The following is a 23355-nucleotide window of genomic DNA, read 5'->3' as shown; positions in this document are numbered from 1 at the left end:
TGGGTTTTGCTTGATAAAAGTCATTACGGACTGCTTAGAGGAAGAGAGAGTGAAAGTGGCGGCGATCAGATCACACAAGACAATTCTCCTGGTCGTCAGCTTCACGCACTCTTCACATCACCAGGATGTGTTGCTGTGACGAGGTGTGTGTGTGTGTGTGTGTGTGTGGAGAGAGAAGGGCGACGGAGGACAGGATGAAGAATGCAAGGTGAGGGATGAGGAAACGTATGACAGAAGAGAGATAAAGACAAACGAGAGAGAAAGAGAGAGGCAGAAGTGACAGACAGATACAGAAACGGATGGAAAAACCAGCACAGTGACAATGACTGACAGGTGGACGGACAGACTGACAGAGAAGGAGAGAGTGACAGGGTCCAAATCTGCTTTCTCTTTCAGATAAAAGGCCAGGGAGTACAAAGGCTTGGCCAAGCACCATCTGATCCATAGATAAAGCAAAGCTCTGCAGCTTTGGAAGGGAGAGGGCCACTGTGAAGCCAAATCACCTCCAACAATGCCTGATTGAACATAAAAGGACATCTGGACCTTTGTATTTTATGAGTAGACTTGCAAGCTACTTTGCCCTCAGACGCACAGAGAAAGCATTGATTCAAAATACACCAAACATCAAGGCTGTATTGCAGGACTCCCTTGTTGAAGGTATTCAATTTTTCGATTGCCATTGTAATCGATATTTTGACCTTTAAGGTGTTTGGGGGTTGTGGTTGGAGCTATATGACATTCATATTCCAGAGATGCCAAATGTTCTGGTTGCAGTTCCATCTCAGTGGGAGTTCCAGCTGCAGACAATGAGCAAATTAAGGCTTGGCGCATTTCAGCATATAATTTAAAACAAACAACAGTTGTCATGAAAGACGTGAGAGAGATTGCTACTAAAATTTAGCATTGATTAATAGATTGTTTTATAATTAAAATTTGCAGTACATACTGTGATGCATACTTCATTAAACCTGTCTCTACTTTGTATTGGAATTACGTCCCTAAACAATGAAATGTAATTATGTACACTTTCAAATGAATGCATTTTCTCTTGGCAAGTTAACAGTATGACATACCAGGAAAGATTTGCACTAACAAAGAGCTACAAAGTTCCCATTAGAAGGACATAAGGGAGGTGATGAAGGACTTTCATCCAGAACATTGTGGATTTTATTCCATTCTGCACTGTCATTTTAAGTCCGAAAAGATTTAAGTGTCATTTTCATTCACTGTTTGGTATTTAGAACAATGCCATACTTAGGAAAAAATATAACCTCTTCACAACTATTTGAGGATTCTTCTCCATTTTCTGGCTTACCAAGGTTATGAGTCCCACCTCATCTAATATACAATTTTTAGTTGAAAAGGACCTACAGTGGGTAAAACAAGAGATTGTAAAGATATATTGATCAAAAATATATCTGTGATACATCAGGTTAATCAAGACATACAAAACTCAAAAAACCTTCAATAAAACAAGATGCGATAAAGTAAATGAAAATATTTTTCAGTGTTTATCAATCACAGATATTTCACATTGTTGCTAAAGACAGAAACATAATGCAATATGCAATTATGAAATCTAACATGAAAGCAAATAGTAAGACTCAACAGAAACTGTGTTAACAATTTTAGTGTAAAACTGGCTGTTTAAATGTAATATTAAATCCTGGATGGATCCCTCATTAATCTGGCTATAATGCAGAGTTACAGAGTACAAGTTGATTTGGTGCTGTGCTAGGGAAAACGGGAACTTAACACCACTTTTTCAATGACATAACTGCTGGTGTTGTTTAATGAGGAAACGTGAGTTCTAATTGCAGCTTGGATTGAGATGTGAAAAGGGAGTGTGATTGCATATGATGATTTTAGCAAAATAAACTCAAGGATAGAATCCTACTATGGAAACTTATATTGGTCTCATATCCAAGTTTATTAGTTGCTGTTGTGCCCATGATGCAAGTGGCCCTGGGTGCTGCTTCAGGCCACATGAACTAAATTTGACCCTGAACTGCTGGGTGCAGCTAACACCTCCAGTCTCTGACTTACTGACTCGAGAACAAGCAAAAACAACACTGCTTTAAAGCTGAAACTTTGGTGAAAGATTGAACCCAACTTCGCCTGCCTGAATGACAAATTATTATCATCATGCAAAGGGAAATCTCTTAAATGGCCTTGATACAGCCCATCAATTTGTTGATGGATTTTGAGACTGCTTGTGCTCTGTTCATACAAAATGGACCAAGAATGGATGACTGATCTTTTTTATTTGTTTTTCCCAACTTGACTATAAGAGTTTGCTGCCTTTACTTCCTTTCTGCATATTTTACCTTCAAAATGACTTACTGTCATGCAGAAAAAAACTGCACTGGGACCTTGGAGCTGAACATAGACCTGATAATAATCACGCTAACAATCACAAATCAAAGAGTTGGATGACACAAAAACCTGTATATTCTGACAACAAGTGTTGTGAATGGTCTGAGGTACTTACAGTCTCCTGTAGTTTCGTATTCATATTTCGGGGAGTAGGAGCTGTATCCAGCTGGCGTGCGGGTGCGCACACTGAACACATACCACGTTGCCGGTTTTAAACCTGAGACAATCACACTCGGAGCTTTGGTGCGTGTCGACGAGTAACTCAACTGTTCGTGTTCCTGTTGGAGAGTGGAGAGATGATGAAAAATAATCTTATAAATTTAGGTCAAACATTCCTAATATTGTCTAGTCTCTGACAGCTATATTTACCTACATCACAAGCAATGACAAGATCTGCTTTCTAGCCACATTCCACTAAAAAGAAGTTCATAAGCTCTTCTAATCACTTTTAGAAACACAGCTCCAGGCAAAAGATAATTTTTATGACAGAATTTTTACATAGACATGGCAGTAGTTGTCTGTGAAGTTGTACTGCAAAGATGTTCTGCATAATTGTCCCAATTCTTTTAAAATAATGTAGTGCATTTAATAATCCAGCAAAAGCGTAATTGAATTAACCAGTCAGCTTTAAAAGCGATATTATCTGCCCTTGGAGTCCTCTACAGAGCACTTCAGTACCTTCTCATAATATTTGATCTCATAGTCGAGGATAAGAAGTGATGTCTGTTCGGGCTGCTGCCAGGAGAGAGCGATGCTGTTTGGAGAAGCCCAGTCCTTCTTCAAAGATCCCACCAGAGACGGACCTGGTTTGCAAGCACAACAGACATTTTCCACATCATTATCAGCATCTTCACTCCAGTGACTTTGTTGAGAAAAAAAAAAACCTGAGGTTACATGTTGGCACTAGTTTCCTGTGAGGACAGGCTGTGCAAACGGTGTGTAACTGTGAAGAGCACTGTGTCAAGAATAAACTGAGAAAAGTGGAATTAATTAACATCCTAACTGTTCCTGCAATGAATTTGTGAATTTGTATTTCTAACTGTCTAGTATCACAGACTTTAGAAAGAGAAACACAAACCACTGAAGCACTGTATATGTGGGGACTATTTCATGGTATGTGTGGAAAATACAAAATTGTCCATTTGTTGTAATAATATCATATTAGTAATGAAGCTGTATGATATAAAGAACCACTGAAACAAGCAACAATAATACAGCATATATGGGACAGTGTGACAGTAAGGGAAAAAATGGTTTATTTGACTCTTATTTCCAGATGCATATATGCCTGCAGATGATTGAAGGTTAAGAGGTAAATGAGATGATGTTGCTGATTTAATTTTACTTCATGGCCATAAACCGGTTTTGTACTTGTTCTCGGCTGTGTTGTGTTGTTTGTGTTGTCGATCATTACTGTGGTCCATAAATAACAGAGTACTAGAACTAAGTTGTAATGCATCAAGTAAATTAGACCTTTTTTAAATAGTATTTTTTATCGCCCAATACTAGTTTATGACCACACACTTGTAAAAATAATGACTTTCCCATCAACCTCAAGTGTAGTTTATGCCAATTACCAAGTGGTAGCATGTCAAGCTAAGATTACAATCAACTTTACGAGCATCAGGAAGCTAACGCTGTTACCCTTTACCCTGACTACAGTCTCACAGGGGCAATAGTGGAGCTGTAGACTCTTGCTGATCTACGAAGAACCAGTTGACCCCAGTAGGCAGCCATTGTGATAACCATGTGCACTGAATACAGACAGAGGAGTTTCTCCAGTCAGAATAAAATGAGATTCTACAGACAACAGGATCTCCATTGGTTTGCTGTGTTGACACATATCCACCTTTTCAATAATAATCATCACACCTACATGCTCACGCAATAATTCTTCCTCCAAATGGGCTTTAATCTTTTGAAGTCACTGAGAAAAACATCCACATAGCTATTCCTCTTTCCCATAAGAGCATCGAGTTTTAATTGAAAATAAAGTTGAATAAGCTACATCTTCTTCTCTTTGGACTGAATTGCATTAGCTTTGCTCTATGAATTTTTGCTGGGTAAATAATTGCACTGAGCTCCCCAGAGAGGTCAGCAGATGTAACTGCCCTGAGAGTCATTATTATATATTATATCATCTAATGTTACAGAGCTGACTCATTATGTGGATGTAAAATATAGGCCTGTTTTTCTCATGTGTATTCAAAGTGAAATGATGACACTCACGCTGCTTTTTTCCCCTCATTTTTTTTTCTACAATAGTGTGCCTTGGGAAGCTGTTTGCAGTTCTCTGCTTAACTGAGGTTCGGTATTAGGGGCCGGAAGCTTTGGGTTCAGGGAAAAGATGAAGGATCCAGAATGGGGATTTAGGAAAGAGAGTGTAGGGGTTAGGGGTCGGGTGTTAGATGGGATGAGAGCTGTGGACTTTGGGAGTTTGAGCTTGTTAGCCAGCAGCTGAGAAACCGACTGCTGCTAATCTATTAAAAGAAGCTGAAAGTGAACACCTATGTTACTACACTTTGTCCCCCTCTTGTTCCTTTTCAGCACCTCTTCAAATTTCCCTCTTTATACAGCATGGGAAGAAACAGATTACCAGTGTATTAGAGAGCAGGAAGCCATACAGGAGAAGTTTCTGAAAGGGGAGACAAAGTGTGTTTGTGCTCCTTAAACATTAAACACACACTTTTGCATTCACCACGTAGTCTTCATTCTGTTTAGGAAAAACTGTCTGACGTGTGTTCTATATTAAGCCTCCTGTCCTTGAAATTGACTCTCACAGTCAGGATTATGCATAATTTTCAAGGATATTTTGCAGAAGAAGAGCAGAAAGGCTAAGCTCTGGATAAAGGTTAAGCTAGGGGTAAGTGTATAAAGAGATGAGAGTCAAGCGGGACTGCAAGTAGTACTGAGATTTTACTGCATTCATACACACGAACAATATGTGAGTAAAATTGTGACTTGAAGGGAGATATTTAAGCAGACCAGTCAGCTCACAAACATGATGACCATTATTTCCTTGACTAACTCATAACATCCATGCTGGAAAATGACTGAAACATGCAGTTAATCAAGCAGCCAACAGCTCAGGTCGATAATTTTAACTGAATTAAAACTTGGTGACCGATGAAACATGGCTGGAGGGGTGAGGTGTACTTTGCAGAATCTAGTGTAGAGCAACTTACGTTTAATGCATTTTAATGCTTGGCTTCTCCTTAATAATCGGCAGCTTAATAGGTATTTAAAATTTGGTAGGTAGTCTGAAATGCTAGTGAAACCCGAACAACATAATGTCACGCGTGACTGAAAACAGTTAATACTATTAACATAATCAGCAAGCTCAAAGGGCAGGCGGGGGCGGATGCATATCTTTGTCATAAAAAGAGCATGAAGCAGATGGAGTGGAAAATAAAATCCTTGCTTTTCCACAAACAGAATAAACCAAAGCTTCTGATATCTTATTAGGTTGTAACATTACATATCACTTCTCGTATGACCATTTTACTGAGCATGCTCTCATCCTCTTTCCTGTGTGTCCTCAGTGGCAGAGAAAATTCATCTCATGAGGGGGTTTTATCTGATCGAACTCCGTCTAATGAAGCACCATGTTGAAGCGGTGACGTCGCAGGGGTTCCTCTGCTGCTTATGCCAGCTGGGTGCAGCAGTGGTGGCAGGGGCGATGTGGTTTGTGGTTAGAGTCATGTTGTGGAGGCATCAGACTAAGACACAGCGAGATCGCTGGCATCTGCTGTTAGCATATTGGCCCCTGATAGGGAACAATAAACACAGCCTAAATACAATCTCCCTCTGTCGCACAGATTCAAATCAGCCTACCACCGCAAGCCTCACATTAGCTGCAGAAACAAACAAGGGAACAGATAATGCAGGAAGTGAATGCACACAAGAAGTGAGAACACAGGAAGGGTTGGAGAGTCGATGTGTGTTAAAAACAATATGTTTTCCGGATAAGTGAGACCATTGTCCATCTGGCAGAATATAATCAGCAGGAGAAATGTGGCAGCTCTGCTTGCATGTCATCATGACACAACACTCAGATTTTCTGTCCGACAGCAATCACACAAAAGCCACAGTTGGTCGAATTATGCTATTTTTCTTAATGTGAAAATCCTAACTGGGAAATCTGTTTTGCACATAAAGCTTTCATTTGATTTTTGCCATGAGATAAGTTAATTCTCTCCGCATCTTCACCTTTGACCAGCTTTGGAAGCTCACACTGTGAATGCATCCTGTGTGTTTTAGATACAGGGTATTTTGTATAATTTATAGAAGTAGTGGACTTCTCGAGAAGAATCACACTGAATACATGATCAGTACTAGCTCTTTGTTGAAAAAAATCACTCAGGCAGTGGTGTCCCGGTGTAATACAAAAGATGCGATTCATTTTATACATGAGAGAATGATGACGAGAAGCCATAAATCTGAATTGACAATTCTGGATAGCATTTAAGAAAGTAAAATCCCATTTATATGAGTGGATAGGCATGGCATGGCCTTAAAATGTTCTTGTACAGCCCATTTATGGATATATTTATCAATACAATCAATGAAGAATCAGTGAAAAATCAATACAAAAAAGCATAGACACTATGCAGCCCAACTGAAACTAAGATCTGTGTTTTTATACCATAATAATCCCATACAATCTAACAGAGAAAAAACACTAGAAACTCCAGTGTGCTGTGTTCTCCTTTATGTGAGCAATGGAGCACCTGGTTTATTTCCACAGGTATCCTGTCTTTGAGAACACTGTCTCCAGGCAGTGACAAGATGCTTTGAGGACATAGGACACACGTCAATTGTCTTTAATGATTCTGTATGCGGGTTATTAAAGCTGCAGCATGAAATCTGCCAGAGGAACTCTCTGTCTTTCTCTGAGATGCAGAAGCACTGGAAAGCCATTAGAAACACCAGTCAATTACGATGCCCGATGGATGGATTTTCCAGTCAAGCGTGGTTAAGCTCAACATAAACTAATGGGGAGTCCTTAAATGAGCTTGACCTGCATATGATTTTAATTAGCTTTCCTGCCCTAAAGGCTTCCATTAACTGTTTAAAAAAGTCAATAGAGCCAGTATTGATGCTGCGCGAGAGCTTAAACGATGTCCTAACACTCCACTGATTCAATTCTGATAGAGAGATAGTGTGCAAGAGAAACACACACATACACAATATAGGTGCTCTTGTTTACAACCGTCATATTGATACGTCTGTTTTCTAGGTATCTGGTTGTGTTTGTCTCACACTGGATCCAAACTGGCCTTTCAGTGCACGTTTTCTGTGTGAGAATAGAAGGACTTTTGAGAGCAAACACATACATGTGCACACATGCCATGCAAACATCTAAATGCTCAATACCTGCATTCGATTTGATTTGATTTCAGTTTGTTAAATTCAATGCCATTGGACTAAATTTCCATCTCTGCCTGCCAATGTCAAGTACGTGGAGTGTTTCTGAAACACTGTATAACTGCTTCGGGGAACTAAGGGGATGAATAAATGGTTTGAAGGTGTCTCCAACGTTACCACTGGGACTTTAAGCAATCAGTTGAAGCAATGTCACATTTGTTGAATGCATATTCTCTGCGTGGGAAGGTGTGTGCGAACGTGGTTTGTGTGTGCTGCTTTTACAAACCATGAGACAAAATTGGACATGGGTTCTGCTTTGGGGAATATCATCATTACACTTCATTAATGCTGGAGGTCATTCCCAATGCACTGTGGGTCATCTGTCCTGCATTATGAACTCCAAGTACAAACACAGACACCACAGGGACCAGACAAGAGCCAAATAAACTGCTGGGCTTAAGTCTAATTATAGAGAGTTGCTGTGAAATCCGACTCAAACAAGTGACAGCTCAGACAAGCCCTGTATGACTAATATTACTGTCTAATTGGCACCAAACTCTTGAGTTATCCATCTGGGAATCAGATCTTCCAGCCTGTTTATTGGCTATATTTGATGTATGTTTAAGGAATAGTTCCTCTGTTTTAGATTTCTCACTGAGAGTTGGATGTAAGGCTTATTTCTGATGTGTGTTGAGTATGAAGGTGGTACACAGGTGGTATACAGGTGGTAGTTAACATGGTGTTAGCAGAGGGAGAACAGGTAGCTTGACTCGCTCTTAACATGTTGTTTATTGTTTGTTTGATCTGTACAGTAACAACAAGCCAGCATGGGTGCATTAAATGCACAACTAAACACTACATTACAGGATGTGCCTCGGTCATTTGAGTGAAAGTTGCTCTTTGGTGTGTTTTTCCTTTCATGTAGCCATAAAAGAAAATGACTTTGTGATGTTTGTAATGTATTTTGAAAAAAAATATACTGCTCTATAGCAACACCTTTTCTAGTGTTTGTGTGTGGGTAAAAATGCTGTTTCTGAGCACAAAAGCTCTGTGGTTGGGCCACTATGACAAAATCGCAACGTGGGACATTGCCATTCCTGGGGGTTTGGTAAACAACAGATGGATGTAATCAACCCTGTCGCTCAAAAATTACGTTCAAACCTGCATTCTCATTCATGTTTTGAGAGAAACACATTGTCTCACTGAAAGGCAACACTATGAGCAGGAAAAGCTTCTACTTCGAAAGACCTACAAGGTCTACTGAAGGAGGATGGAGGCACTAGTCAGCAACAGGACTTTCACTCAGGAAACCAGGGTCATCCTGTGAGGGACCATTATTGTTTGATTTTCAGTCCTTGTGTGCTTTCGGTTTTTACTTGTTGTCTGATTAGTTTTAGGCACCAAAACTACTTGGTCAGGAAAACTTCACAGTGTGTGTTAAAATGCGGCCCTCTCAGACATATCTGATGCTTCTTGTTCAGTTTCTGGGTTACCAGGGTTACATTCCAGAAAAGCAATAAAAAATAAATGACAGATGAAGATATATTCACTTCAACAACATATTCAAAACATAGAGTGAGTCAACCACTGGAGATGCTATGCAGAGGTACTGGTCAGACAGTAAACTGTTATTCATCAAGAACAATCTGTAGTTTTTTAAAAGGACATTTATCAAAATGTTCAATTAAAGTGAAATTTTTACTCTATTTGTAGCAGTTTCTTTGATCACCTGCTGTGTATGTGTAACACATATTTCAGTGCTGCTCTGATTGGTGAGAATAGCTTTTGCAATGATATTTAAATTAGATATAGGAGGTTTTCATAAAGAACTCTGTTAAACCAAGAGCACATTAAACTTTTAAAATGGAAATGGTTGAAAAATGTGGTATTGCTAATAATTAATACGTACTTGTAATGGTAGCCATTTTGATTTTTATCAATGAGTGTTTATCTCCTTTGTACAGCTGCTATCAGTTTCTTCCATCAGTTACTGTGATGCGCCCACTTTTGTAGCTATTTTGCTGTAGACTTTTTGGCTACTCCTGATACAGACCTTGCTGGTCATTACATAGCACCTGTGCATGAGTACATAATGCCTGCTTTGAATCCATTCCACTATTGACACTGAGGCTGCACAATCCTTCCTCCATCTCTTTCACTACAATCTCCATATAAAGTGCTGCAATTTGCTGGCCAATCGTCAACAGCAATCTCTCCCCCCACTGTGGTGATACAGGCTTCCTTTTCTCCAGGCATATTGTCGCTCCCTGCAGTCTCTGAAAGGAAAAATGGATGTGACCCTTATGACACTAAATAGCTGTCAACCGAATCTAAACTGGGACAGTTTCTTGTTTTCCCTCGGCACACCTGCAATCCCCACCTTCCCCCCCTGCTGTGGTGGCTGTCTTTAGTATGACAGTGGAGAAAAGCTCCTTAGGCTCCTTTGCCCCATCCAGATGGTGGCTATAACAGCCTCCTGGACCATTTATCATGTGTATCTGCTGAGTACAGGGAGTTAACAGGTAATTAAAATCATCAGTCACGCAACAAAAGCAGAGACTGGGGAGGTGGCGAGGAAAAGAGAAAAGGAAAGAGACCTTTCTGGGAGTTCTGAGCCATTTTTACACTCTGGCTACACTATGGCTTTGAGGTGAGGAAAGAAAGAGCATGGCACTGAGAAAACAGAAGCAAGAACAGCAGCAAGAACAAACCAATCAAACAAAGAAACCTAGTGAGACAAAGTTTGACATTAACAGCACTTGATATGCAAAAAACCACCAACATTTAAACCTTTATCCGCTTATTGACAATCTGCACTAATGCAGTGGCGAGGGTATTAAACGACAGACAGACAGACAGACAGATAGATACAAAGTGAAAAGAAGTGTTGCCCACTGTCACGTATGGACGGTTTGTGTGGTAGCTAGCCTGTCTGACACTCTGAGGTCCTGTCTTTAATAAGGTCCCAGCTTGCCACTGATCCCTCTTGTTCCCACTTAATGGGGATGTGGAGAAGCAATGACGTGTGGGAAAGGCCACTGAAACCAGCCCTATACTGGCCCACCACAATCAATACTCATTTGGCCTCCACCTCTCTTTCCCCAAAAGTAATTAATGAGAAGAACGGAAGTATCTGGCCACTGACAGCTGATTTCCCTGCCGGTCCCTGTCCTTAACACCCCGTCCATTTCTCATGCTTCTACTTAAAAGCTTCATTATGGTTGAAACCAAGCATTCAGTATTGGAAAGTGACACAGATATAGGCCGACACCGACGTCAATGTGCATAATCTTCTTGCATTTGTGAAAGTAAAAAGGCAAAAAGAAGAGGTGTCCGATTCACCAGTTTAGTATATTTAGATTAAACACGCATCACATCTTGCATTTTTAAAAAAATCTTTAATTACTTTGATATTTTTTTTCAAAACTTGTCCAGCTTTTGCTTCTCATCCAGCTTCACTGATTACATATTTATTGTACAATGGGTGAATTTTCAACCTGCAATCTGGTGTAATTCAAAATTTCTAACTGAAAAAAAAATGTTTTACTGGTTCAGAGTGAAATAATTTAAAAATGAAATAAAGTGCTCTAATTTGTTTAAACTTGATTTTTCCAAAACAAAACATATATCCTCAACCATACTGTTCGTCTTGCCTCAAACTGATTTTACAAAGTTCTTTCATTAAGAGTTTTCAATGATAAAGATGAAGATGGCAGTAACAGTGATGCTTTAGATGATTATGATTATGGGTTTCAATAGACAGTCTGCTGTCATATAATTTCAGTATTGTCTCATTGGGTTCCTGTTTGTAAAGGAACCAAATTTGTGGTGAAGAAAAGTACTTTGACTTGTTACGCATAAATAAAACTGTACATCAGAACAGCATAAAAACTTTGTGCAGCTTCAAAATCTCCTCTCATCTCCTCTCCAAATAGGAGTGCACAGGGAGAGGAGTGAAGTGCCACTGCAGTGGAGGTACAGTATAAATAGCAGTCGACCCTGCTGTAGCACCCACAGCAGACTTACTGCAGCAGAACACACTTTCCTATAGAGCAAATTTCAAGCAGAGCCATCTATACGCGAGCCTGCTGTCAAAGTCAACCGTCCTGTTAAAGCTAAAATAGAACACAAAATTGATACAATGCTGTGTGAAGGATATGCTTGAATATAGAAGGCTGTACTTTGAAAGCACTCATAATGTGCAAGGCAGTAAATGTGGTAAAGAATAATGTAACCCCTGCTTGGGCCAATCACTTGTACCTTTATCAAATGCGTATATGGTCACAGTTTTTTTTCTACTGAGTGAAGAAAATGCCATTTGCAGGGATGTTTCTGCATTTCTAGAGGTGGAGCCTTACACTGGTTCACGACATAATAGCTTTTAGTTTTACGGATGAGGCACACATCACCATAGCAGCCCAGGTCAAGTCACAACAGAAAAAGGTTGGAATGATTAATATTAAGGGAGCACATTTGCTGATGCAGGATGGTCTGTTACAAGGTTAATATCACAAGAAAAACTGATACAAGAAGAACATTGCAGCAAATGAGTTGCAAAACTCATCAAGTACATGTACAGGCTTGATAATAGGAGGCTTGTCAATGCACTTGATGTCTTACTCTGAATGCATGTGAACACACTGTGAAAATGGAGTCCACACTGTTAGAGCTTAAGCCGAATGAGTCTTCAACGGTTGTTAAAATGTATAAAGGTCTACGGAGATTTACGTTAGAACCGCTGTCATTATGAATGGTTTGATGGAGTGAGGTTAATACAATTTCATTTAAATGAACTGAACCGACAAAAGGCATTGGCAACTGATTTATCTAACTTTCAGAAGACAATGGCGCTGCATTCTTGGAAGGAAATTCACCCCGAAGATTGAAGAGTGGATTGAGGTGGGAGTTGAGAGAGAGAAAACTTCAGAGAACATCCATCAGCATTGCAGAACAATGAATCCAATCACTCTGTATTAATGAGCCAATGCTTAAAATAGTTCCCGTTGTGAGGTGAAGTCAGGGGAAATGATCTTTGCAGGAGGGGAGAAGCTTCCTGATAAAAGTCTGAGCATAAATCATTTTGTGGAGTAGAAATAGCTAATCTCTTTTCCTTCAAACTCTCCACCTGCTCTGAACACTGCTGAATAGCAATCCTGGGGAAAAGCTATTCTTAACGCTGACTGGTGAATAGGTGACTTACTGTATGTCTGGAGGGCTCTGGGGAGCTGGCTGAAGATATATATGGCCACACACAATACTGTACATGTGGGCAGCTCACTTATGGCCTTCAAAACCTAAAGCAAAAAGGCGCAAAGTGCAGTCCAGATGCTGGATGTCTTATCAGCCAGATTTGTAGTTTCACTGCCATTGCACCTGATTCGGATATTAAATGTTATCAGCGCAAATCTGTTCCATACATATGGGCCAATAGGGATCTCCTCTAACTTCTAGTATGTTGAGTAGGCTTTTAATAAATTAAAATGTATCATGATGGTCAGCTCCTTCAGCTATTCTTATACTTGATAACTACTACATTGGAGTTATCACTGTTATTCTCATTTAGTGTTAATACTCTTTACACATCTGATTTGCAAACCCTCTTTTTTAAAAATTGGTGTAGGATGTGATTTGTTTTTAATCACACTGGATAACAGTCGTTTGGTCTCTCTACCACTTTGAGGCTGACAAACACAACAAATATTGGATGGATTGCCATAAAATATTGAACAAATATTTGGGCTGAACACTGGGGTGATTGTGCACTAATCACTGGAGATTGGGACACTAAGATTGGGTTGGTGGCCCAATCTCCAGCTCCTTCTGTTCACATAATGAAGTTTTTTTTCCTTTTGGCACAATAAAACAAAGCAGCAGAGACACAGCTCCAAAAGCAAATTGTTAAGGTGAGATTAAAAAAACCCTGGAGGACTATAGAGAAAGACTCACCTCAATATAGATTGTAAAAAAGTCATGAACCCTCCAAAATAAGCAAACAAGCAATGATAGCTTCACAAAAACTAAATAAACTATAGGTAAAACAATGCAACAAGGGTTCATATGGTTTAGTGTTTGCGTGAATGTATATATAAATATATATATATATATATATATATATATATATATATATATATATATATATACATATATACATATATACATATATATATATATATATATATATATATATATATATATATATATATATATATATATATATATATATATATATACACTACTGTTCAAAAGTTTGGGGTCACCCACACAATTTCATGATTTCCATGAAAACTCACACTTTTATTCATGTGGTAACATAACTGCACAAGGGTTTTCTAATCATCCATGAGCCTTTCAACATGATTAACTGACAGAATATAGCATTAGAACACAGGAGTGATGGTTGCTGGAAATGGGTCTGACGTTCTCCAGTATAGGTTGACATTTTTGGATTTTTAGTGAAATATCTCATCAACTATAGAATGTTTTTTGCTCTCTCAACAATTTGTTCCTTTTTCCAACTAGTCTAGATGTGGGGTTATTTTGCACTGCATCAAGGGAGTCTTTGAGTTCATACCTAACTCCAAAGAATTTTAAACTAATCCTTTATGTGTCTCAAAAGTTTGAGTTACCTGAATGACTTTGTCCCCGACTCGCTTATCTGATGTTCTCCATATTAAGCAGGTAAGTATTTGTATGCTGTAACCTGAATACAGATAAACAGATACAAGGCCAAGCTAGGTACAGATCTCCCTACTGAGCCCAGCTGTGATAACTTGGCCTTTCTAACCTGCTCTTTGCATTTTCTAGCCCTCATTTCCTCCACAGTACATAAAGTATACCCAAATCAAACATGATGGAGTGTGATCAATAACAGCCTAACAATTATACACCCACCTCTCTACCTAAATGCAGCATTAAGATAAGCCAAAGTTCAGACATTTAGCCTTTATGGTGCGTGTGATATATGACAATCAACTCATGTATTCTCAATTTTGACTCAACATCTGTTGTTTTTCTTCTCAGCTCCAACTGAACTGATCTGAGCTTTTCTATGTATGTGTGTGTGAGTGAGTGTGTGTGTGGTAGTAGCAGGTCATGGGCATTGCTATAAGAGGGTTCTGAAGGGCAGAAAATGAGCAGGGGGCAACAGATGCCCCAGGTCACATAAAGCCTCATGGGAAGCGAGCTAAACAAACCTGCCAACAAACATAGTGAGCAAACACCTGCTAACATCATATCACAGGTGCACACATTTATTAAATCTACACACATACACACTCATTTTGCTATGTGCATACCCTTATAAACGTGCCTGAGTCCTCTTGTGCATCACTGCAGGGCCTATTTTACATTTTCACTCTTACAGCTATAATATGTAGAGCTAATTTACCAGCTACTTTGTATATGATGCTGCTTAACTACATATCAAGTGAAAATGATCTACACTCTACATTCCTAGTCTATGTTTTGTATTTTACAATGAAATTCTGAGGCGAGTCAATTAAATGGGTCCATTTTTTTTCCAGCACAGAAGTATTGGTTATCAGTATACAACCCAAACTCATTTATTGCTCAAAAATGTATCCTATCCAATCTAATTATAAGCTGCTGATGAAGTGTTGAAAGATTTAATCATTTTCCATTGGATGCCTTCTAATGTGATCACAAAACAGTGAGGCCATATGTGCGAAATGACAGTAAGAACAGTTATATTAAAATGACATATGTAAACCTCAAGCAACTTCCTCGCTTGCTTTGATTTATATGCAGGTATGAGAGTCACCACACAGGGTCAGCAAATCAAATTACAAATTAAATTATGTTAACATAATGTTTGAAGTCCACATTATTACCCCATGTTGAGCTTCAAAGTGCAGTACTTGCTTAGGAAAATAATCTTCTCTGTATTAACACATTCATGTAGATTCCAAGCTGCTTATTTCTCTCTTTCTTGGAAGACTATGGGGGGTCTGGTTTATAGCACTCCTAATTTACTGGGCTGGGGCATATCTCAGCATGCATTTAGGTAAAAAGCAAGAAAATAACCTAGACAGGTCTTTGGTCCATCACAAGATTGACACAGACAAATAAAGATTGACCAGCCAAATACACACTTAGGGTAATTTTCATCAATTGTCATCAAACCACCCGATTTATATTTTTGAAGATAAAAAAACTAAGAGACCCTGTGGAAGGCTACACAAACACAGGAGAAACATGCAGACTTCAAACAGAAAGGCTTAAATGAAAGTCTAACATCTTGTTGCTGTGAGATAAAAGCCCTAACCACTGAATTAACTACTGCCTTTACATTCAAATCAGCTTCAAACATTAAAAAAATACATGAACAACAAGACATCGCTTTGCCACTTAAACAATAATGTGACACAGAGCAGATGCCAGATGTAGCTCTTTTAATGTGCCACTTTATTTTCCTTTTAGTGAGTCTTTTCACTGAACTGCTACGAAATCCTACAATGATATTTCTCTAAGACGTAACTGTTTACTCAGTCACATGTAGGTTGCAGCGTCATAACTGAATTACATTCAGTGGCAAGGAATTTTTGAATGAATGAAGAGCCACATTCATCGTTTGTATTGTTGTGACAATGTTCAATGATGGGTTGTTGTCCTTGTCATGTCAAGAGATCTGCCACCTCCGCTCTGTAGGTCCTTTATCATTCACAATTAATGCATCAATGACAGCAGTCATCAGTGAATGGTGATGTATGTGGGTGTCCCACTGTTAATGATTAATACACTGAAAGTACAGTGCCTACAAGAAAGAAATGCAGATATAGAAAAATAGGAGCAAGGTAAAGAGTTTGGAGGGGATTCTTGTAAATGCAGAGCTGTTGTCAGTAAAAGGCATTCTCACAGAACTGTTCTCATTCTCCATGTTAGAGAGAGATCTGTGTGGAAGTCATCCTATGTAGAAAGGCAGCACACCACGTTTCTTTTAATACATTGTTGTGCCACATAGTTTGTTACCAACCGACTCACATAACTTAAGGTGTGACTGTCAGTGATATTGCCTGGTGAGAGGAGTCAGGACTGTATTACAGGTGGGTGATAAGTGTTGTCATCTACCACCTCCCAGTTTACCACAAATGACTTCCTTAATGGTTCCTTAATGATACAACACAGGAGATCGAGCTCCTCAGGAAAGGACTCAGCAGCCCACCTGCATATAAAGGATAAAGAATACTCCTCTGAAGACAATAGTTCTGGACATATATGACAGATGGTTTGAGAGAGGAGTTAAGGAAGTAATCTATGTTGAACTGGAAAAGCCATCTTTAAACAGGTAGGTGGTCTAAAACACCACTTATCAGCCACTTATAATGCATTCCTGACATCCATCCCCAGGCGGTTTCATCACCATTAACGCTTTGATTCATGTCTTCTGGGTTGTTAATGAGCCTGGACTCATGTGAGTTGGGGAAAGAATAAATACTTCTCACCAATCAGTTAGAGCTGAGTAAACTTTTCAGATGAGACATGAGATGAAAAAGAAGTCCATTTGCTGTCTACTGAAGGCTCATCAACCACAAATATAGTGTCAGGGTGGCAGTTTTTTGCACATTGATGTAGGATACATAAATTAAAGTGCTGCACAAAAATTTGTTCACACATTTCTATGAGAAAGGGTTGTGCGAGGATAACAAGGACATATGCTGTAAGAACCCTGCATATTGAAGAGGAAGCTGAAAAGGGAAGATTTAAAATAGTCTTCATGATAGCTAACCAACCCAGGGAAGATTTTTGTGCTAGTGATACTAAATATGACATGGAGAGCCTGGCTGATGGGAAATACTTAAGATCTTGATCTCATGTTCTCTCTGTCTCATCTTCTGTGTTTCTCTTCCTCTCACCACCAGCCTCCCTCTGACGGCTGTCTTTATTTATCTCTTTTCTCATCTCTTTCTTTCCCCTGCGTTTCATTCTCCTCTTCTCTTACTCTGTTTCGTTGCAGAGCTGCTGGCAGCGGCTGGGTTGTGATCCAATCACAGGCTGGCTGCAGCAATCACCGTCTGCTGATTGGTTTTATAATCCTCACTGAGGATCTCAGATGGGAGAGAATCAGCTGGCCAAGAAGTGCTGCTCTGAAGGCTGTCATACTGATGCACACACATACACACCCATGCATGCACGTGCACATCAAAACACACACACACACACACACGCACACACACACACACACACACACACACACACACACACACACACACACACACACACACACACACACACACACACACACACACACACACACTCGTTATTCCTTTCTCTCTGCAACTATATCCCACTTCTTGACTCCACATCATTGCTTTCATTCTGTCTACAAAAGTTCTCTCTAAATGTGTGTGCATGCCAGTGTGTGTGCGCTTGTGCGGTAGGATAGCAATGATTGAACAACAAAGAGGACAGCAGGGCATTGATTCAGCTCACGTTCTGTACCTAAAATAAAGTGTTATTTATCTTGCGCATGTGTCTGTACGCTTTCAGCTGTGTCTGTATACACATGCATGCATGTACGATAATGATATATGCATCAATATACTTTAGAATATGAGCCAAGCCTGCATCCTAGCTCTGCGACACGTCACTTGGGTACGAAAGGACAAGATAGAGTGAAAATATAAGTGAATGCATGCAGTAACGCCGTAAACACTCCAGCCCAAACTCCCAGATCAATAAGCCCAGCTTTAACTCTCATATTTATACATCCTGAGAAGAAAAGCTAATCTTGAAGGCACAATATCACAGCTAAATCCCCATACACACTCAGGTAACAGTGGAGGCTGGATTTGCCTTCTAGCATGGATAACAATATGAGAAGAGAAAATGCAATTACTCAACACACTCAGGTGCTGTTCATGAAAAATACAATAACTCACACATATACACACATACACAAGTGGCAGCAGAAAAGACAGAATCCAAATGTGTGTGTGTGCTTCTGATATTTTATTTTAATATTCTCACAACAGGTCCTCCCCAATAATAACCGTTTTAGTATATTGTTTCTATAGGTCAATTCATACAATCTGCAAGGACTTGGTAAGGTTGGTGTTACATCTAATATCACACGTTAAGCATCTTGCATTTTGAATCCTCATTTTTGCAGCCTGGATCAGATGCTTCTGCTCCTACTTTCTGCATTGTTCAGCATGTTGCATCAGCCTGCAACCCACCGTATGTCCTATTTCCCGTGTCCTTGTCCCACATCTGTGACGCTGTATAAGGATAAATACGACTTCTACCAGTGTCTGTCTTCCTGAGTGTCTATCAAAATTAACAGCGCAGGTGTTGTCCTGAAGTATTCATGGCAGAAGTAAAAGTCATGCTGTTTAATAATCCCATAATAAGAGGTTAATGCAACATTTTGCTCCATTATGGAGTTCTCCCACCTGGCAAGGTTTTATGAGGGAATTACAGCATGTAGAGAGTCTTAGTTTGCTTTGAACACTTCCTGTATAATCCAATACCTCCTAAACCATTTCAGACAGATGCACAGTTTTTCTTTTTTGCTATTCAGCTACTACACATCGGTTGGTTTTACACGTAACCTGTAGTGTTTTAGGTTCATGTCCTCTGTCTAAAAGCAATGTAGAATCTAGTAGGTACAAGTATGTGCCACAATTAGTGACTCTTGAACATATTTCTCCTTTCCAATGATATCAGTAATCCAGTAATGTGTAGAATTGACTTGACGAGCTGTTTGCTTTGTTGTGCTGTAAATACAGTTGTATGGTGTTAAATAGAGCAATGGATATATCATAGTTTCTGTTATTTGGTGGTTAGAGTGATTGATTTGATGTTCAGCATTGGTCTGGAACACAGCGAAGTGAACAATGAAGGTTAAAGTTGTGTTTTTTTGCAGAATGTTGCTGTAGTTTCAAATCTTTCATAGACTTTTAGCAGGTTGAAATGTGAGTTGATTTTAAGGTTACAGTTCAAACCAAAAAGCAGTTAAAAATGTCATGACGTTTTAACACATAACTTAAGTGTCTCAGCAGAACTGCACAGTAATGGTCAAAAACAGACAGGAAAAGGCTTTTTACTCACCATAACATTGACTTTCTAAATTGGAAGACTTGTAAATCAAAACCTGTCACAATAGAATTTTGGTTACTTGAAATTTTCAGCCTTCTAGGGAAGGGACACATAACTGCTATATTTATGCTAATAAATTTAATTCTGGGACAAAGTGGTAACAGTTTTGGAAATTCATTTCAGTCTTGCATATCTGCATACGTTTATTTTGCAATCTTGGCTTCCCTGATGCAGATCAAAGTTTACACAGATAACATGAATAATTAATTGAAACACTATTGTATACCCCCCTGTTGTGCTGTCTTACTATAATGTGCCTTTTGTTGTTACTTTCAGTTTTGTATGTCTATTTTTTTAAAAATTTAAAGATATAAATTGAAAAAGAAGTTTCGCTGCAGACAGCACGAAGATGTTTCAAAGCCACAGGAGACCAAAGAGTATGTGGAGAAAAGAATAAGCACAGGTCAGGGGCGTTCAAGTGAAGGCACAATCCGAAGGCTAATTGGACAAAGCCTTTCTCTGAATGGCTTAAAGGACAAAGCAGTGAAGACTGCAGCACCATATGGGCATAATAACTTAGCTCATCAATGGGAAATAGAATAAAGAGGTAAAAAGTCTTTAGGGTTTTAGTCATTTAAAAGTGTCACCATTTGGCAGATTTCCGAATGACTTGAGGGAAAATGGAGAGAGCAAAAGCTACATTGAAAACCACACACTGTTTAAAATATATGCATATACTAGAGTCTAAGTGCGCTGCCTGACAGCATCCATCCACCCTTGTGTGTGTTATGGTGCAGCAGAAGTACAAGAGTAGTTCAGCAATTATTTCATGGTTTTCATGTCAAGAAATGCGACTATTACTTGGTGGTAGCATTTTGTAATCTCTTGTTATAAAGCGAAACTGCAGTTTTGAGGTTTTATTCTCTAGACATTCCTTGAAATCCACCACTGAGTGTTACAGGTCTCTATGAACACACACTTACCTGCTCTACCAGATTGTGTTTAATCTTACCTACGTTTCTCCACCTCTATTGAATTCCAGCTAACAAGAATTGATTATTACTGGCAAAAATGTCCAGCAGGTAGCCTGTACCATCCTGCACCATGTGACCTGCATCACAAACTGTGCTGAGATTTCTTCACTGTGTATCCCACCACAGAGCTCTTCATCCTAGACCTACGTCTTGTGTTCTGCATCTCTTTCTCCACTGTGTTAGGGATATTTGTGGAAAGCCTTGTCCTCTTCGACACACTGTCATGATCACACACCAGTAAACTTAAACTTATCTATAGTAATTTATGTATAGAAAGCCCACAATTTGCATGCATGTAAACACCCTTTCTACCATATAAGGAACTCAAATCAAGTTCTAAAGGTATCTGGTCTCTGACATCCTTCTTGGGATGGACACATCCATGATTGAACAGATGCTGATTTGAATTTGGCTCCAAAGAACTTTTGATATAAAAGAAAGTCACTGGAATGCATGACTTTTCTACAATGTAACTTGGGCTTTTTAAGGGTTCTTTGTATTATCTACAGGGCTTTGTTTTTCTTTGTTTTACTTAAGTTGGGGTCTCTTAATTTAACTTTTACAATGCAAGCCACAAACCTAGATTTTTTTTTGTAACTATGAACTTTGACTCTTAATATATTTACTTTACCACACATTTTCAATGCAACTATTGCAAAGGTGCCATCCTGTGCCTGTGTCTGAACAAACTCAACCAAACTCTATATGCAAATATTACTTTCTTTCTGCTCAGTGGGTGAATTTAGAAATTACAACTTCCATCCTAAATTGATCACCACTCTGCCAACTGCTTCCAGTGACGATCACAGTTAGCTAATTCATTTGTTTTCCTGCATTAATTTATTCACTGTTTGTTATGTCAATGTCATGTTATTGTTTGTTTGTAGTATTATCTATTAAATGTTTGTATATAATTATCACCGGTTCTATTGCGTATTTCTTTGTTTGTGAACTGGAGGTCAATGAAATCAGAGTTTATGACTTCTGATTCTAAGACCGATCAATACAAGTACATTTGATAATCTATTAATAAAGGTTATACCCGGTGGTGCCCTATTAACAAGTGCAATTTTAATCATAAAACATAGTTTACCTGTATAAAGTGTACTTATGCTACATCTAGAGTACTGAGAAAGAGAAAATAAAGATTTTCTCTGTACACACATTTGTATTTGAATAATATATTATTCTGGGTTTCAGTTAGATTGGATTATATCTTATACTTCTTTTAACCTAAACTCATACACTCATTCATACAAAACATTTTTTTTCTTTTTCTTTCAAAGTTTCAGCAGTGGTACAAGTAAGTAATGAGGAGCTTGAGAAAGGCAGCATGTCCAGTAGGTAGCTGTAAAATGAAGCCAGAATCCCAGTGAAATACACTCACACACACACAGAGACACACACACAGACACACACACACAGAGACACACACACAGACACACACACACTTATGCACATTTGGTCCCATAGCTTTGCCTTCAGCTCAGTGTGTGCGTTCACTGGGGTGAAACCAAGCCACTGGGAGTGTCATTCATTCTGGCCTGCAGGGAGAAACAGACTACAGAGCCACGGCCTCCCCCACTCGCGAACACATATACGACACAGACACACACGCTGACACACACTGTCCCCCATGAGGTCAGCAGGATAAGCTGGTCTGAGGAAGGCATGTACCCTTCACTTCCTGTCAATGACAACATGGGTTGGTAGCCGCTTCGCACCGCTGAATCCAAATCACCCTCTCTCTCTCTCTCTCTCCCGCTGTATGTATTCCTGACTCCCCCTAACCTCCCCCTAAATCTCACTCTTATAAGATACAACTCTAATGATTCCCTTGGGAAAATTGTCTTGTTGAAATGGCAAATACAACAGTCATAACGGCAAGGAAGAGACAATATTAGTGCATGTCTGTGTGTTTGTGTTTTCAGGCAAACAGACACTTTGTTCTTCTTGCTCATTCCAGCTTTCTGCCAGGTTCAGTCTAATTTCCAGGACAGATGTAGCAGTTGTCTTAAGAAACAGACATCATAATTATTTATATTTTGATGTCTGTACACCTGCTAACTTCAAGATTCTGACTTTGTCTTTTGTTCAAATTTATCTCCCAATATAAGAGATATAGCTGATTTCAAAACACAGCAGGCAGGTTCTTAGTTCAAAGTCTTTTACAGGTGTGCAATAAGAAAGAATATAATGAAATCAGGGAAAAAAACATCAAGGAAGAAATAATTTTTTTTGTTTTAGCACTGAAAATTGGACACAAGGATCTTAAAAAGTAGATTTAAAGGGCAGTTTTGTGCGTTACAATCCCTCCCATCTCAACCATTTCTCTCTGGACTGTAATTACACAAGGGACAGTCAGCTTCACTCTGTCCTTTACTCATTTCTGTCTCTCAAATGTCATCCCTCCCTCATCACGATTCTCTATTTCTTGGCTACTAGAGAAATAATACAAACCCCCCCCCCCAAAACTAAAGATATTCCAAGACTGCTGTCTTGGACATGTTTATTTTCAGAG

At 39.1% G+C, this 23355-nt stretch overlaps 1 protein-coding gene across 2 annotated transcripts in view; it reads right to left on the bottom strand.

Annotated features, from left to right (window-relative positions):
• Window positions 1-23355, bottom strand: part of LOC111575382 (ephrin type-A receptor 6-like) — a 179471-nt gene that overhangs the window by 34387 nt on the left and 121729 nt on the right. For both annotated transcript variants that reach the window (XM_035952894.2, XM_023280453.3), the window contains 2 exons: window positions 3055-3179; window positions 2492-2654 (listed from right to left, as the gene is read on the bottom strand). In XM_035952894.2, the coding sequence (XP_035808787.1) occupies window positions 2492-2654; window positions 3055-3179 (288 nt within the window). The remainder of the gene's footprint in view (window positions 1-2491; window positions 2655-3054; window positions 3180-23355) is intronic.

Source organism: Amphiprion ocellaris, chromosome 11 (assembly GCF_022539595.1).
Source record: "Amphiprion ocellaris isolate individual 3 ecotype Okinawa chromosome 11, ASM2253959v1, whole genome shotgun sequence".
Lineage (NCBI taxonomy): Eukaryota > Metazoa > Chordata > Actinopteri > Pomacentridae > Amphiprion > Amphiprion ocellaris.
The sequence above is the reverse complement of the archived record's forward strand: the minus strand, read 5'-3'. Positions and strand labels throughout refer to the sequence as shown.